Here is a 16,040-nt window from a genome sequence, read left to right as displayed (position 1 = left end):
CTATAGTCGTGGCTTTAATAATAATCTAATAATAAATGGCTTTCCATTGACATCAGAAGGATGATTATTAAAAGAGTATTTGAAGTGGAGATTTTGGAACAGAAACTGCTCCAAAATCCACATCCAAACTTTATATGAGTAGACCCAAGGTACATTTATATGGGCCTATAATCCACAAACGAGCTTGCTTAAGAAAACCTCTTATTTCCGACTGTTGTCCTACGTAAATGTGCTGCCGATGAGCTGACGACTGAGCAACACTTGGCCGTATGATCATGTGTTTTCGATGGAGAGAAAAAGCGAAAAGCTGCTGCCTGACTGCTCCGTTAGACCTGAGGGCAAAAGGGTCGTCCATGAGAATTTTAGACTGCTTCCTTCCTCACCAGAGGTGTCTGGCAGGGACTACTCTCCTCTCCCCATTGAAAACACATGCATGCTAAGCCAATCCGAATGTGCATGGGTATAGCCGAGTCAAGAGAGTCAGCTGACAGGTGGTGTATGGGCTCCATTAGATTGCGACTACATGGTGACATACAAAATGCGGCATTGGTCCCCAATATTAGCTGTAACCCACATCGAGTGGAGATATAGCATTATCTTTGCTTGCTGCATTCTGTTATAAAGCTTTTGTATCCTTAATGATGATGAATGACTGATTCGCTTTTCATTATATCCCATCACTTGTAGACTCTGTTGGAGTTGGGAGCGTCCACCGACTACAAGGACAGCCGAGGACTGACCCCTCTGTACCACACCGCAATGGTGGGTGGAGACCCCTACTGCTGTGAATTGTTACTGCACGAGCATGCCACAGTGGGATGCAAAGATGAGAACGGCTGGCAGGAGATCCACCAGGTGAGCGACCGTTTACTGCTATTGATTATTTAGCCACACAAGTATGCTCAACAATTTCAGGAACGTACATTGAAATTATTAGAGAGAGCCGTGCTTGTGTAGTGAGGAGCGAACGTGCTCGAATATTGTTCTCTGGGCGTGCTTGTATATTATGTTCGAGTCCCTGCGGCTGCATGATTTGCGTCTGTTAGACGGCCTCAACACATGTGGGGATTGTGTAACAAACAGGCAACCTCCCACTTGTGTTGAGGCCGTTAAACAGCCAAAAATCATGCAGCCGCAAGGACTCGAACATAATATATAAGCACGCCCAGACTCTGGGGTAATGCCTGAGCGTGCTCGGATAAGACGCTATCCGAGCACGTTCGTTCATCTCTAGCAGCCACCTCTCCATTCCTGTCTGCGTGAAATGGGACGTGAACAAACAAAATATAACCCTAAAAGTCAGAATTGCCTTTTATTTTTTGTCACTGTACCTGTCCCCCCAAAAAAAAACAATTAAATGTGATCAAAACATTGTATGTACCCCAAAATAGTACCAATAAAAACTACAGCTAGGAAAGCAAAAAAAAAAAAAGCCTCAAATCGACTATGTCCATCAAAGAAAGTTATGACTCTTGGAAGAAGGAAAAACAAAAGTGCAAAAATAAAAAATGAAAATTGTCTGCGGTCTGAAATGAGTAATAAGCTGACACCCCTGATTCAGATTCCTATGGAGGATGTGATTGTTTCCTTTGTCAGATATGCATCGTATGCTGTACTAGATGCATCTTTTATTATCCTCTTCTATATGTTACAAGTCATTAATCTCCATGCACGGCCTCCTCTACGACTGATGTATGAGTCTCACCAGTAAACAGCATCATCATCTCATATCCTCTGCTGTGGGGTAAACATGACATTACTATGGATGAAGAGGCTGTAAATGTGCCAGTGTTGTACTCATCTATTCATCGATTCCTCCGGATAGCGGCTCATGGTTTGCACTAGGATTTATGCTCAGACATCCCAGAGAAGATTACATATTATATAGCCCATTATTGACGCTCCGGCGAGCGAGCTGGGTCACTGTAAGGAATATGGTGGTAATTTGTCTTGTGCTATAACAACATCATTTAAATCCTAATTAAACAGAAAGTCGTCTCAGCCCTGGACCCGGGATACAAGGAATCCACTGCTAATGGGAGCATTTTCTCTCTATGTCCTGCCAAGTCCTCCCTCCGCCTGCTTTCGCCATCCACGTCCATTAACGCAGATACTCCATGTGAAACTAATAGTGCTCAATATAGCCACGGTTACAATATGCCAAGTGCCATTTTACATGCTGGCACGTTTTCAGAACTGGAGTAAAAAGAGAGAGACAGTTGCAGAATGTTGCAAATGAGATGAAAACAATCCAAGTTCTGTGTATTCTGACACCTTTCTATTATATCTGAAATGCTCTGCGTGCCCTAACATTTGTGTCATATCTGCGAAGCTCTGCATGTCCTGACACCTTTTTATCGTAGCTACAATGCTGTTTGGGTCCTGATACTATTCTATCACAGCTGTGATGCTCTGCGTGATTTGATACCTTTCTATCAATTCACCAGAAGCTTTTCAGCAATTTGCTCTACAGTATCTCTTCTGTAGTATTGTCTATGTACCACCCCAAATGAACTGCCAAATGTAGGGCATCACCCACAAGACCGCCATACATTTCCATCACCTTACAAGACCAGTATACAGGGAACACCTCACACCACCTGCCATATACTGTGAATACTCCATAATACTCCATATGCCCAGAATACTCTGCAAGACCGCCATTTATTTGGAATACCTCAACACCGAATACCTCAACAAGACCTGCCGTATACTGGGAATATCCCACAAGGCACGCCGCATACTGAGAACATCCCACAAGACCTGACGTATACCGGGAACACCCCACAAGACCTGCCGTATACTGAGAACACCCCACAAGACCTGCCGTATACCGGGAACACCCCACAAGACCTGCCGTTTACTGACAACACAGACGACCTGCCTTATACTGAGAACATCCCACAAGATCTGCTGTATACTGAGAACACAGAAGACCTGCCTTATACTGAGAACATCCCACAGGACCTGCCGTATACTGAGAACACCCCACAAGATCTGCTGTATACTGAGAACACAGAAGACCTGCCTTATACTGAGAATACCCCACACGACCTGCCATTTACTGAGAACATCCCACAAGACCTGCCGTATACTGAGAACACCCTACAAGACCTGCCATTTACTGAGAATACCCCACAAGACCTGCCATTTACTGAGAATACCCCACAAGACCTGCCGTATACTGAGAACACCCTACAAGACCTGCCATTTACTGAGAATACCCCACAAGACCTGCCGTATACCGAGAACACCCTACAAGACCTGCCATTTACTGAGAATACCCCACAAGACCTGCCATTTACTGAGAACACCCCACAGGACCTGCCGTATACTGGGAACAGCCCAAAAGACTTTCCATTTACACCTTACACCTTACAAGACCTGCTGTGTATGGGGAGCATACTGCAAAACCTTTCATATACTGAGAACACCCCACAGGGCCTGCAGTATACTGAGAACACCCCACAAGACTTGCCATATACTGAGAACACCGAAGACCTGCCTTAGGGCTCTTTCACACGTCCTGATATTTCCGGTACCGGAAAAAAACGGTACCGGAGATGTCCGTATGTCCGTGTGCTCAAGTGGCACATACGTGCGGCATCCGTGTGCCGCCCGTGTGCCGCCTGAGGACCACACGGACCGTGCAGGAGAGACAGCGCTACACTAAGCGCTGTCCCCCCCGCATGTGGTGCTGAAGGCAGAATTCATCTCTTCTCCCCCAGCGTTCGTTGGAGAGAAAAGATGAAAGATCCTTTGTTTTTTTTTATTTGGAGGGGGGGGGGGGGGGGGGAAATAAAGTTTGCATGTGCGTCCGCGTCCCCCCCCCCCCCTCAGTGCGCCGCCTGCCCCCTTGCCGCAGAAATACTCACCCGGCCAGCTCCTGCGATGTCTCCTCTGTCCTCTCAGCGCTGGCAGCTTCTCCTGTGTGAGCGGTCACGTGGGAGCGCTCATTACAGTCAGTGAATATTCCCTGACTGTAATGAGCGGTCCCACGTTACCGCTCACACAGGAGAAGCTGCCAGCGCGGAGAGGACAGAGGAAACATCGCGGGAGCTAGGTGAGTATTTCTGCGGCAAGGGGGCAGGCGGCGCACTGAGGGGGGGGGGGCACATGCAAAATTTATTTTTCACAAAAAAAAACAAAAAACTTGATCTTTCATCTCTTCTCTCCCGCGGGGGAGAAGAGATGAATTCCGCCTTCAGCACCACAGCGGGGGGGACAGCGCTTACTGTAGCGCTGTCTCCTGCGGGCGGTACGTGCACACGGAGGAGAGTGCACACTGTTCTCCGTGTGCACGTATGCTGTCCGTATTGTGGTCCGTGCTGCCGGTAGAAAACGGACATGTCGACGTGTTTTCAGCACGGACATACGGTCCGTGTGAAAACACGCACATGTGCATAGACCCATTCATTTAAATGGGTCTACGTGTGTCAGTGTCTCCGGTACGTGAGAAAACTGTCACTACACGTACCGGAGACACTGACGTGTGAAAGAGGCCTTATACTGAGAACACCTCACTAGACCTGCCGTATACTGAGAACACCCTACAAGACCTGCCGTATACTGGGAATATCCCACAAGACCCGCCGTATACTGGGAATATCCCACAAGACCTGCCATTTACTGAGAAGACCCCACAAGACCTGCCGTATAACGGGAACACCCCACAAGACCTGCCGTATACCGGGAACACCCCACAAGACCTGCCGTATACCGGGAACACCCCACAAGACCTGCCATTCACTGAGAATACCCCACAAGACCTGCCGTATACTGGGAGCACCCCACAAGACCTGCTGTATACGGAGAACATCCCAAAAGACCTGCCATGTACTGAAAACACCCCACAAGACCTGCCGTATACTGAGAACACACCACTGGACCTGCTGTATACTGAGAACACCCCACTGGACCTACCGTATACTGAGAACACACCACTGGACCTGCCGTATACTGAGAACACCCCACTGGACCTGCCGTATACTGAGAACACCCCACTGGACCTACCGTATACTGAGAACACCCCACTGGACCTGCCGTATACGGAGAACACCCCACTGGACCTGCCGTATACGGAGAACACCCCACTGGACCTGCCGTATACGGAGAACACCCCACTGGACCTGCCGTATACGGAGAACACCCCACTGGACCTGCCGTATACGGAGAACACCCCACTGGACCTGCCGTATACGGAGAACACACCCCAAAAGACCTGACTTTACTGAGTACACTCTACAAGACCTGCCTTATACTGAGAACATCCCACAAGACCTGCCTTATACTGAGAACACCCCACAAGAATTATCATATACAAGGAACTCCCCACAAAACCTGCTGTGTATGGTGAGCATACTACAAGACCTTTCATATACTGAGAACATCCCACAAGACCTGCAGTATGCAGGGAACACACCTCAAAACTCACAATATACCATCAACACCCCAAAAGAATTGCAGTGTACGGTGAATAGCCCACAAGACTCGTATATTGGGGACACTGTACAAGACCTGTTGTATATCAGAAAACCCCATAAGACCAATGTTACACTAAAATCACCACAGAAGACCTGTCGTTTACCGGGAGCACCCCACACGGGAACACCCCACAAGTCATGCTGTATACTGTATAATAGGATCTGACTACACTCTGCAGCAGGGTCAGCTGAGTATAGATGGCCGGGAGCAGGCTCAGCTTTTTTTTGCATTATTATATGAATGAGGAGCGCTCCATCACTGCTGTTCAGTGCATTGGGCATCCTTGGTTGGTTATTTAATGCCATCTGTACCATTCAGCATCTACATAAAACATTCATGCTTCTGTGTGACTTGTCTTGCCACATTGAGCTTGTGGTGGAGACAGCGATCACACGGACTTTCTTTTTGTAAATGATGAATTAGGAGCCCTCTTGATCAGTTTCCCCAGCAATTTACACCGGGACTCTGGCAGCCTCTGCTGGTACAGCGATCTCACAGCAACGCAGGCTCGAGAAATGCTCACAAGCACCATAAAAGCAATCTACAGCAAGGCTCTGTGCAGACTGCAGAAATATCCATAAGGCGCCATCATCTGTATTTGTCCACAATTGAAGTCATAGACACGGAATCGCAAGGCTGGCATCAGCACCTAGCAAACCCGGACAGGCTGGCATCAGCACCTAGCGAACCCGGACAGGCTGGCATCAGCATCTAGCGAACCTGGACAGGCAGTCATCAGCACCTAGCAAACCCGGACAGGCTGGCATCAGCACCTACCAAACCCGGACAGGCTGGCATCAGCACCTAGCAAACCTGGACAAGTGCCGGTGTTTATTCGCCTGAGATATCCGTTGGCGTCATATATGGTGACTGTGCATTCAGCATGTATGGTGTGGATTGTGGGTCTCATCTGTTTAACCTCTCAGATGCCGTCTTCAATCCTGGCAGCATCTTTCAAATAAGGGAATGTGCCTCTTACAAATTGTGAGATGTCGGAGTCGTTGCATGACCGCCAGGGGGTCTACTTGAGGCCCATTTGTCTGCCATGTTTATAGACCCATGTAGCAGGGCTTCATAGGAAATTTGTAAATTTAGTCACACACCATTACAGTACAGCAAGTCTTTTAGGGAGGGCCGATTTAAAAACAGTAACAGATATTTAACAAATATTCATAGCAGTTCATATCACCCCTCCACACAAACCATTTCCTGTTGCATAAATAAAATTGAAAAAATAAAAAATTACAGATTTGGTATCGTAGCAATCCTATCTGTCCAAACTAATGAGATGTCTTATTTATCTCTTGGGGTACATAGAAATGGTTAAAATGATCATAAAGTTGTAAGGTCCTCAAAATGAAAAAATACAGCTCATACCAAAAGCAAAAAAGTGAAAAACAAGCCCTGATACAACTCTGTGCACTAACGAGTAAAAAAGCTATAATTCTTGGAAGGTGAGGAGGAAGAATCGAAAGCAAAGAGGAGCAACGCAGGACTCAGCTGCGTAAGAAGATGGATATGGAAAGTGTCCGGACTGTAAAGGAGTAATGAGAATGAATCGCTTCTGTGCCTTTGCTATAGGAATGCTGTAATTAATAAATGGAAGTTACATTTTCATTGTGAACTTGTGCTAGATGTCTCTGTTGCTAAAGTTCTTTGTGGTCCTCAGGCATGTCGATACGGCCATTACCAGCATCTGGAGCACCTACTGTTCTATGGGGCAAATATGGGGGCCCAGAACGCTTCCGGAAACACCGCGCTTCACATCTGCGCTCTGTACAATCAGGTAATTAGCACACACGTCGGCGATTATACTGTGTATAATGATTAACAACATTGGGAGTGATAAATGCAGAATTATTATCTATAGACTCATCTTCTATTGGAGTGTATATATCAGTGACACCTGTACAATATATACCCCATCCGCTGCAGAAGAAGAAAGATTCATGTCAGTCTGTGAATAATATGTAGCGCCCCCTGCTGCTGAGATTGGGTGTATTTTTGTATGTTTAGATTAGTTTTCTGATACCAAGTATATATTGCTATCTGTGAGGGGACTATAAGGATGGTTGACCTGAAAAAATTTGCATCCCCTATCCACCCTCAGGGTATTCCCTACAGACAAGAATGTAGGAAATCTGCAACTTCCTTTCTGGACGCCCAGAATGCAGAAAGCAGCATTCATTGGTCTGCTCCCTCCTATTCCATTGACCTGCTGAAGAAGGCAATTATTATAAAATATATATATATTGCTAATTAAAATGTGAAATCTTTTAAAAAGCAAGATTTCTACAAAATCAGCTTAGATTAAATAACAATCTGCAGAATAATATAACAGCTGACACTTAGGTGTATCAGTTGAATATTCTGTCACCTTTCATTGGCGGGGGTCCGATCTCTGGGACCCTGAGAGATCATCAGAATTATGAGTCTTCTTACCAGGATCCTGCTGCCGAATGATATTAGATCAGTTCTATAAGGGTATGTGCACACGATGCAGATTTAGTGCAGATCTGCAGCGTTTTTTTCTGCTGCAGATCTGCACTGTGATGTACAGTACAATGTAAATTAATGTGAAAAAAAGCTGTGCAGAAAAATCCGTGCAGAAACGCTGCAGATTTCAAAGAAGTGCATGTCACTTCTTTTGTGCGTTTCTGCACCCCTCCATTAATAGAAATCCGCAGTGGTAAAAACTGCAGAAAATCCGGCCAAAAACGCATCAAAACCGCGCAAAAAACGCATCAAAAACGCAGCTGCGGATTCTGCCAGGAGATGCAGATTTTGTGCAGAAAATTCTGCACCCAAATCTGCAACGTGTGCACACAGCCTAACGAGGAGTACGGTATTTGATGTTTTCCTGTGGCAGCAGATAATCCTACGCAGATCACTTATACAGTCCTCCATTTCCGGACACGTTGTTAGTCAGGATGCGTCATAGATGCTGTGGGCTATACTCAGTGGACACGTTTTACTAGTATAAGAGGATTGTTCCAATTAAAGGCACATGCAGTTTAATTAACGGTGTATATTAGTAAGCCCAGAGACTGACGTAGTCCCCTCAGTGCTGAGCAGTTATAAAATCAGCATAATAAAATAAACAGCTGAGAGGGTTTTTTTTTTTTCAGAGAGATGATGGTAGCAAATAGTATTAGTCCAATGATGGCCGAGCCAAGAACATCTCTTTTAAGTGAAAGCTGCTCCCTCCAAGACAAAAGGGGCAAAATCGAAACAGGAAATGTCCATATCGCAGACTACCTTTAAATAACCGATTCTAATGTTAGGCTGCAGTATGGAATCCTCCTTTACATGTGACAACATTTCAGTAAATGATGAGTGATGGTAAATTTGTGATTTTTCTGATAAGGTTTCTGGTTTTCTATACACAGGACAGCTGCATGCGCGTCCTTCTGTTCAGAGGAGCGAACAAGGAGATAAAGAATTACAACAGTCAGTCGCCTTTCCAGGTACCAACATCACTTTACTAAAAGTTTACTTTGTAGTGTTGATTTAATGCCCTCGTGTAGATGGAAGTCGTCCAAACTATCTCATTGTAGCTGGATTGGCTGACCATCTGATGTGGAGGGGGCCTCCCGCCAGATGATGATGATGATGGCGGGAGGGATCGTGTTGGCTGACCATCTGATGTGGAGGGGGCCTCCCGCCAGATGATGATGATGATGATGGAGGCAGGAAGGGTCGTGTTGGCTGACCATCGGATGTGGAGGGGGCCTCCCGCCAGATGATGATGATGGGGGCGGGAAGGGTCGTGTGGGCTGACCATCTGATGTGGAGGGGGCCTCCCGCCAGATAATGAGGATGGGGGCGGGAAGGGTCGTGTTGGCTGACCATCTGATGTGGAGGGGGCCTCCCGCCAGATGATGATGGAGGCAGGAAGGGTCATGTTGGCTGACCATCTGATGTGAAGGGGGCCTCCCGCCAGATGATGATGATGATGGGGGCGGGAAGGGTCGTGTGGGCTGACCATCTGATGTGGAGGGGGCCTCCCGCCAGATGATGATGGAGGCAGGAAGGGTCATGTTGGCTGACCATCTGATGTGAAGGGGGCCTCCCGCCAGATGATGATGATGGGGGCGGGAAGGGTCGTGTGGGCTGACCATCTGATGTGGAGGGGGCCTCCCGCCAGATAATGATGAGGATGGGGGCGGGAAGGGTCATGTTGGCTGACCATCTGATGTGGAGGGGGCCTCCCGCCAGATGATGATGGAGGCAGGAAGGGTCATGTTGGCTGACCATCTGATGTGAAGGGGGCCTCCCGCCAGATGATGATGATGGAGGCAGGAAGGGTCGTGTTGGCTGAACATCTGATGTGGAGGGGGCCTCCCGCCAGATGATGATGATGATGGGGGCAGGAAGGGTCGTGTTGGCTGACCATCTGATGTGGAGGGGGCCTCCCGCCAGATGATGATGGGGGAAGGAAGGGTCGTGTTGGCTGACCATCTGATGTGGAGGGGGTGCAGCGCCCCAGAGTCTGGTCGTTGCAGTAACGTCGCTCTTCCACCAGGAGGAGTGATGGTACGTCTGATTGCACTAAAAGAGTTCACCTTGCAGGTATCACAGACACTCATTACACTTCACACTCCGGCCGCCAGGGGGAGAAAAAGGTCCTATCTACTAGGCCACTCCTCACACATGGGTAAAACTGGGGGTTGGAAAGGAAGTTAAGTGGAAAGTAGCTGGGGAGAGTTCGAGAGAGGACCTGTCAGGGGTGGGATCCTGACAGCGGCCTAGCACAGACAGATCGTTACGGAGCCGTGCCTGTGGCTTATAGTGGCAGACTCCTAAGAAAGGACACGAAGCGAAGTATACTGTGGAGAAGTGAGAAACGGGATCACAGCACAAAGGAGATAGAACCAGAAGGAGTCGTGCCTCAAGATCAGCAACATCCTTCTGAGGCGCATAGCCGGCGGCCGGAACGCCGAGGAGGTAATAGACTCTACGCATTACTTAGAACTACGGCAGGGCAGTTAACTTTAGGTTGGCTGTCTCACCTTTTACACCTAATGAAGACAACGGAGGCAATTGTGGGAGAGGGGCGTCTCTAGGGTCCCTATAAAATAACTCCAGGCCTACCCCGTCATACGGGTGTGTCCTACCCATATCATCTGGGGGACGGAGAGAGAAAGAACAGAAACATACACGACAGTTGTGAGGACTATCCCGTGGTGCTCAGCAGGGAAGTACTACAACACCCAGGCGCTAGTAGGTAGGCTACTGATTTCCACCTGTAAAGGGAACTCTGGATGTGCCCTCGGACCGGCCGGTCTCAGCCAGCCCTGTTAGCAGTGCTCTGGATTGCGGATGCCGAAGCCTTCAGTAAAGAGGTAAAGAGACTGCAGCCCTGTGTCTTCGTTATTTACTGCGACCTACACCGTCACCTACATCTTTAATTGGGCGCCCCTTAGCAGGGCCACGGACCGCGTCTGGCCACCGTGACATCCCCAGAACTGAGAGACCCGGTACCGAGTACCCCGCTGCCCTGCGTTTGGGGGCCGCTCCAGGGGCCTCCCGCCAGATGATGATGATGAGGGCGGGAAGGGTCGTGTTGCCTGAACATCTGATGTGAAGGGGGCCTCCCGCCAGATGATGATGATGATGGGGGCGGGAGGTGTCGTGTTGCCTAACCATCTGATGTGGAGGGGGCGTCCCGCCAGGTGATGATGATGATGGGGATGGGGGAGGGAAGGGTCGTGTTGCCTGAACATCTGATGTGGAGGGGGCCTCCCGCCAGATGACGATGATGATGGGGGCAGGAAGGGTCATGGAGGTGGGATTTCAACTGCTGATTTGTTTATTTTTAAAAGGGGATATACGTGTTTGCCGGAAGTGTTTCACAGTGGCTTTCTCCATGTTAAACACATGAGCCAAGTGTTCCTACGTATGGGGGACAAAACCTAAGACAGAATCAAAATGAACAAATACCCTTCTGTAAGTAAATAGTAATACTACAGTGCTGCTCCCCATTATTGGCACCCTTCATTTATTTCACAAACTTTACAATATCTTCAGAAATAAGTGGAAATGTACCAATGTTATATCCTCAGGATTTTTTAATTCGTGGTAAAGTAATACAACAATAAAACATTGTTTTCCAACCTACATGTTGCAATTTCAAAAGAAGAAACAGAATAAAACAGCAGGTGCAGCAATAAAGGCACCCCTAATTAATATTTGGTTGCACACCGTTTGACATTTATGACAGCCTCCAAACGTCTCTTGTAGCCATCTGTGAGCTTTTTGCACATCTCACCTGGTATTTTCTCCCACTGTTCCTTTGCAGTTTTTTCAAGCTCTTGAATGTTTGCAGGGTTCTTTTTCCCAATGGCAGATTTCAGCTCAACCCAAAGATTTTCAATGGGATTCAGGTCAGGACTCATTGCTGGACATTTTAAAACAGTCCATTTTTTCTTTTTCAACCATTCCTGTGTACTTTTGGATGTGTTCGTCTTGCTGGAGGACCCACGATCTTCAACTCAAACAAAGTTTTCTTACACTGGGTAGGACACTCCGCTCTAAAATCTCTAGATAATTCTCTTATCTCATGATTTTTGTGATACGGTCAAGGCCTCCAGTACCAGATGCAGCAAAGCAACCCCACAGCATTTTGGATCCTCCACCATGCTTATCTGTTGGTAGGGCGTTCTTTTCCTTATGAGCTTCATTGCGCTGTCTGTAAACAAACTGTTGTTTTGCATTGCCAAAAAGCTCTATTTTTGTTTCATCTGCCCACAGAACATTTTCCCAGAAGGATTGGGGTTTGTCAAGGTACACTTTGGCAAAGATCAGTCGTTCCTTTTTATGTCTTTTCTTCAGCAATGGTTTCTTCCTTGGCCTTCGCCCATAAAGCTCTGCTTGGTTTTGTGATTTTGACGTATGGTAGTTGTTGAAACCATGAACCCAAACTCTTCCAGGTTGGCCTTCTGGTCTTTGGATGTTTGACTTGGTGTTTTCTCCACCATTCGCCCCAACCTTCAAAGACATCTCTTCTCAAGTTTCCTTTTTCCTCCACGTCCAGGAAGGTTCTTTACGGTTCGATGCTTGGCAAACTTCCGAATAACGTTGCGCACTGTTGAAACTGGGATACCAAGGTCTTTGGAGATGGCCTTATACCCCTTGGAAGTCTTGTGTTTGCTAATAACAGCAGTTCTGATGTCCTCAGACAGCTCCTTTGTCTTCACCATTGTGACAAAGGAACAGGGCTTACCATGTGGCTTTTTAAAACACTGAAGTCATCATAGTCATCATTCATTAGCTAATTCATGTCACATAGACATCTACGATCACAGGTGATTTTCATTTGCTATTTACCACAGGTGAGTCAAAACTTCATGGGTGCCAATAATGATGAGCAGATCTGTACATATGAATAACACAGGGTACTTGGTAAACACTGTTTTTAACCAAAAAAAGCGTAAATGCTCATTCCGCCAGCATCAAGGTGTACCCAAATCGGGATGGTCCTAACCTCTAGTATTAAAACCTCACCATGTGTCAAAGTGATGTCAATGTGAATAAGAAGCGGGCAGGAACTGGTCCTGAATATGGATACCCAGCAAATGGGATGCTATATAAGTGTAAAGTCCAGCTTAAAGAAAGGGAGGCCAAACCCTTACCTGCACTAAATGCAGAAATCTGAAACTTAACCGAAAAAATGAACTGGAGTTTAAGTTGGTATGCTTGCAAAATAGGAGCATGTTCACACTGGCCAGTAAACAGACGAAACCTAAGAACGAAACAAAATGAACATAAACCCTGCTGTAAATAAATAAGTGTCACGGATAACAGCAGGGGGAGTTGCACAGATCCCACCGCTGTCACGAGTTTGTCAGGGGACGCGACTCTGCTGCCACCAATCGTCAGAACAATTGCACAATGGACTGACGATTGATGGACAAGGCCATGGCTGTTTCCACTCCTAGGCCGGTTATTGGAAAACTCACAGTCAGCGTATGGTATACACACATCCGATTCCACCTCTTGGAATATATATTTATACCCCGGTATGGTCACTGCCAATTCCACAAAAACAAAAAGGAACACTTGTTGCCACCACCAATCGTTTATAGAGGCCGATTGGGCACCCATTACATGTAGTTTATGGCTTCAGGGGTGCGGTTTAGAGAGCAAGAGGAAAAGAGCTGTTACATTTTATATATTAAATCTGGAAAGGTAGGCAGTGTTTATAAAAATATATAACGATGTTACAAAATGGGAACAAAACAATAAGGTATATACAGTTACATAGAATAAAATGTAATAACAAAAGAAAAAGTACTAAATCTGTGTCACGGGAATGGCTCAGAGCTTAGTGGAGGGAGGTACTTCTTAGGAAAAAGGACAGAACCCACCTTCCAGGACTGACAAAATACAAAACCCAAATTCTGTTTTTTATTAGATCAAGGTTACGCCAACATACCTTTACTTGGTGAACTCATATGGGGTCTGGCTGTGGGATGTGCTAGGTCTTTTAGAAATGTATGAGATCTCCAGATTTCAGGATATCTTCTCCCCTAGAGCTCCCAGATGGTAGATATTGTTGTCATGTTTCCTACCGTGGTTTTAACGTTCTATAGTGATGGAACATGGCATGGATAGCTGTTATGGACCTGGTGGTTAGGTGCACCGCAAACCCTACTCCTATCAACACAACTAGAAACAGCCGTGGAGCGTGCCTGACTCTGCCTAGACGCCTCGTCACAGCCTAAGAGCTAACTACCCCTAAAGAAAGGAAACAAAGCCTTACTTGCCTCAGAGAAATTTCCCCAAAGGTAAAAGCAGCCCCCCCACAAGTATTGACTGTGAGATAAGAGGTAATCACAAACACAGGATGAAATAGGTTTTAGCAAAGAGAGGCCAGTCTAACTAAACAGATAGAGGATAGAAAAGGGATCTTTGCGGTCAACACAAAAAGCTACAAAAACCACGCAGAGTGTGCAAAAAATACCCCCGCACCGACTCACGATGCGGTGGTGCCACTCTGGACCCCCAGAGCTTCCAGCTAGCCAGGTAGTTTCATGATAGCAAGCTGGACTAGAACTTAGCAAGAAAAACCATATGTAACAAATGAACAAGTATGAACTTAGCTTGTGCTGGAGTAGACAGGTCCTCAGAAAGATCCAGGAGAGATCTGAACCAGTACTAGAACATTGACAGCTGGCATGGAGTAACGATCTGAGTGGAGTTAAATAGAGAATCAGCCTAGCCCCAAACGAGGGCAGCTGGAGAAGGAATCTCAGAACCAGCAGCTCCACTCACAGCCACCAGAGGGAGTCCACGGACAGAACTCACCGAAGTACCATTCATGACCACAGGAGGGAGTTCGAGAACGGAATTCACAACAGTACCCCCCCCTTGAGGAGGGGTCACCGAACCCTCACCAGAGCCCCCAGGCCGATCAGGACGAGCCAAATGAAAGGCACAAACTAAATCGGCAGCATGGACATCAGAGGCAACAACCCAGGAATTATCCTCCTGACCATAGCCCTTCCATTTGACCAAGTACTGAAGTTTTCGTCTTGAAATACGAGAATCCAAAATCTTCTCCACCACATACTCCAACTCCCCCTCGACCAACACCGAAGCAGGAGGATCAACGGAGGGAACCATAGGCGCCACATATCTCTGCAGCAACGACCTATGGAACACATTATGGATGGCAAAAGAAGCAGGAAGGGCCAAACGAAATGATACAGGATTAAGAATTTCAGAAATCTTATAAGGACCAATGAAACGAGGCTTAAACTTAGGAGAAGAAACCTTCATAGGAACATAACGAGATGATAACCAAACCAAATCCCCAACACGAAGTCGGGGACCAACACGGTGACAGCGGTTAGCGAAACGTTGAGCCTTCTCTTGGGACAAGGTCAAATTGTCCACCACATGAGTCCAAATTTGTTGCAACCTGTCCACCACAGAATCCACTCCAGGACAGTCCGAAGGCTCAACCTGCCCTGAAGAAAAACGAGGATGAAAACCAAAATTACAAAAAAAAGGCGAAACCAAAGTAGCCGAACTGGCCCGATTATTAAGGGCGAACTCAGCTAATGGCAAGAAGGTCACCCAATCATCCTGATCCGCAGAAACAAAGCATCTCAGATAAGTTTCCAAAGTCTGATTGGTTCGTTCGGTTTGGCCATTTGTCTGAGGATGGAAAGCCGAAGAAAAAGACAAATCAATGCCCATCTTAGCACAAAAGGACCGCCAAAACCTTGAAACAAACTGGGAACCTCTGTCAGACACGATGTTCTCTGGAATGCCATGCAAACGAACCACATGTTGGAAAAATAATGGAACCAAATCAGAGGAAGAAGGCAATTTAGGCAAGGGTACCAAATGGACCATTTTAGAGAAGCGATCGCAAACCACCCAGATCACCGACATCCTTTGAGAAACAGGAAGATCTGAAATAAAATCCATGGAAACATGCGTCCAAGGCCTTTTCGGGACCGGCAAGGGCAAAAGTAACCCACTGGCACGAGAACAGCAGGGCTTAGCCCGAGCACAAGTCCCACAAGACTGCACAAAAGAACGCA

General features: G+C 46.9%; 1 protein-coding gene across 6 annotated transcripts in view; it reads left to right on the top strand.

Moving 5' to 3' along the window:
• Window positions 1-16,040, top strand: part of SHANK2 (SH3 and multiple ankyrin repeat domains 2) — a 672,686-nt gene that overhangs the window by 185,583 nt on the left and 471,063 nt on the right. For all 6 annotated transcript variants that reach the window (XM_077286975.1, XM_077286974.1, XM_077286973.1 and 3 more), the window contains 3 exons: window positions 688-855; window positions 7,154-7,270; window positions 8,874-8,951. In XM_077286975.1, the coding sequence (XP_077143090.1) occupies window positions 688-855; window positions 7,154-7,270; window positions 8,874-8,951 (363 nt within the window). The remainder of the gene's footprint in view (window positions 1-687; window positions 856-7,153; window positions 7,271-8,873; window positions 8,952-16,040) is intronic.

This window comes from Ranitomeya variabilis, chromosome 2, assembly GCF_051348905.1.
Source record: "Ranitomeya variabilis isolate aRanVar5 chromosome 2, aRanVar5.hap1, whole genome shotgun sequence".
Classification (NCBI taxonomy): domain Eukaryota; kingdom Metazoa; phylum Chordata; class Amphibia; order Anura; family Dendrobatidae; genus Ranitomeya; species Ranitomeya variabilis.
Note: the sequence above shows the minus strand (reverse complement) of the source record. Positions and strands in the feature narration are given on the sequence as shown.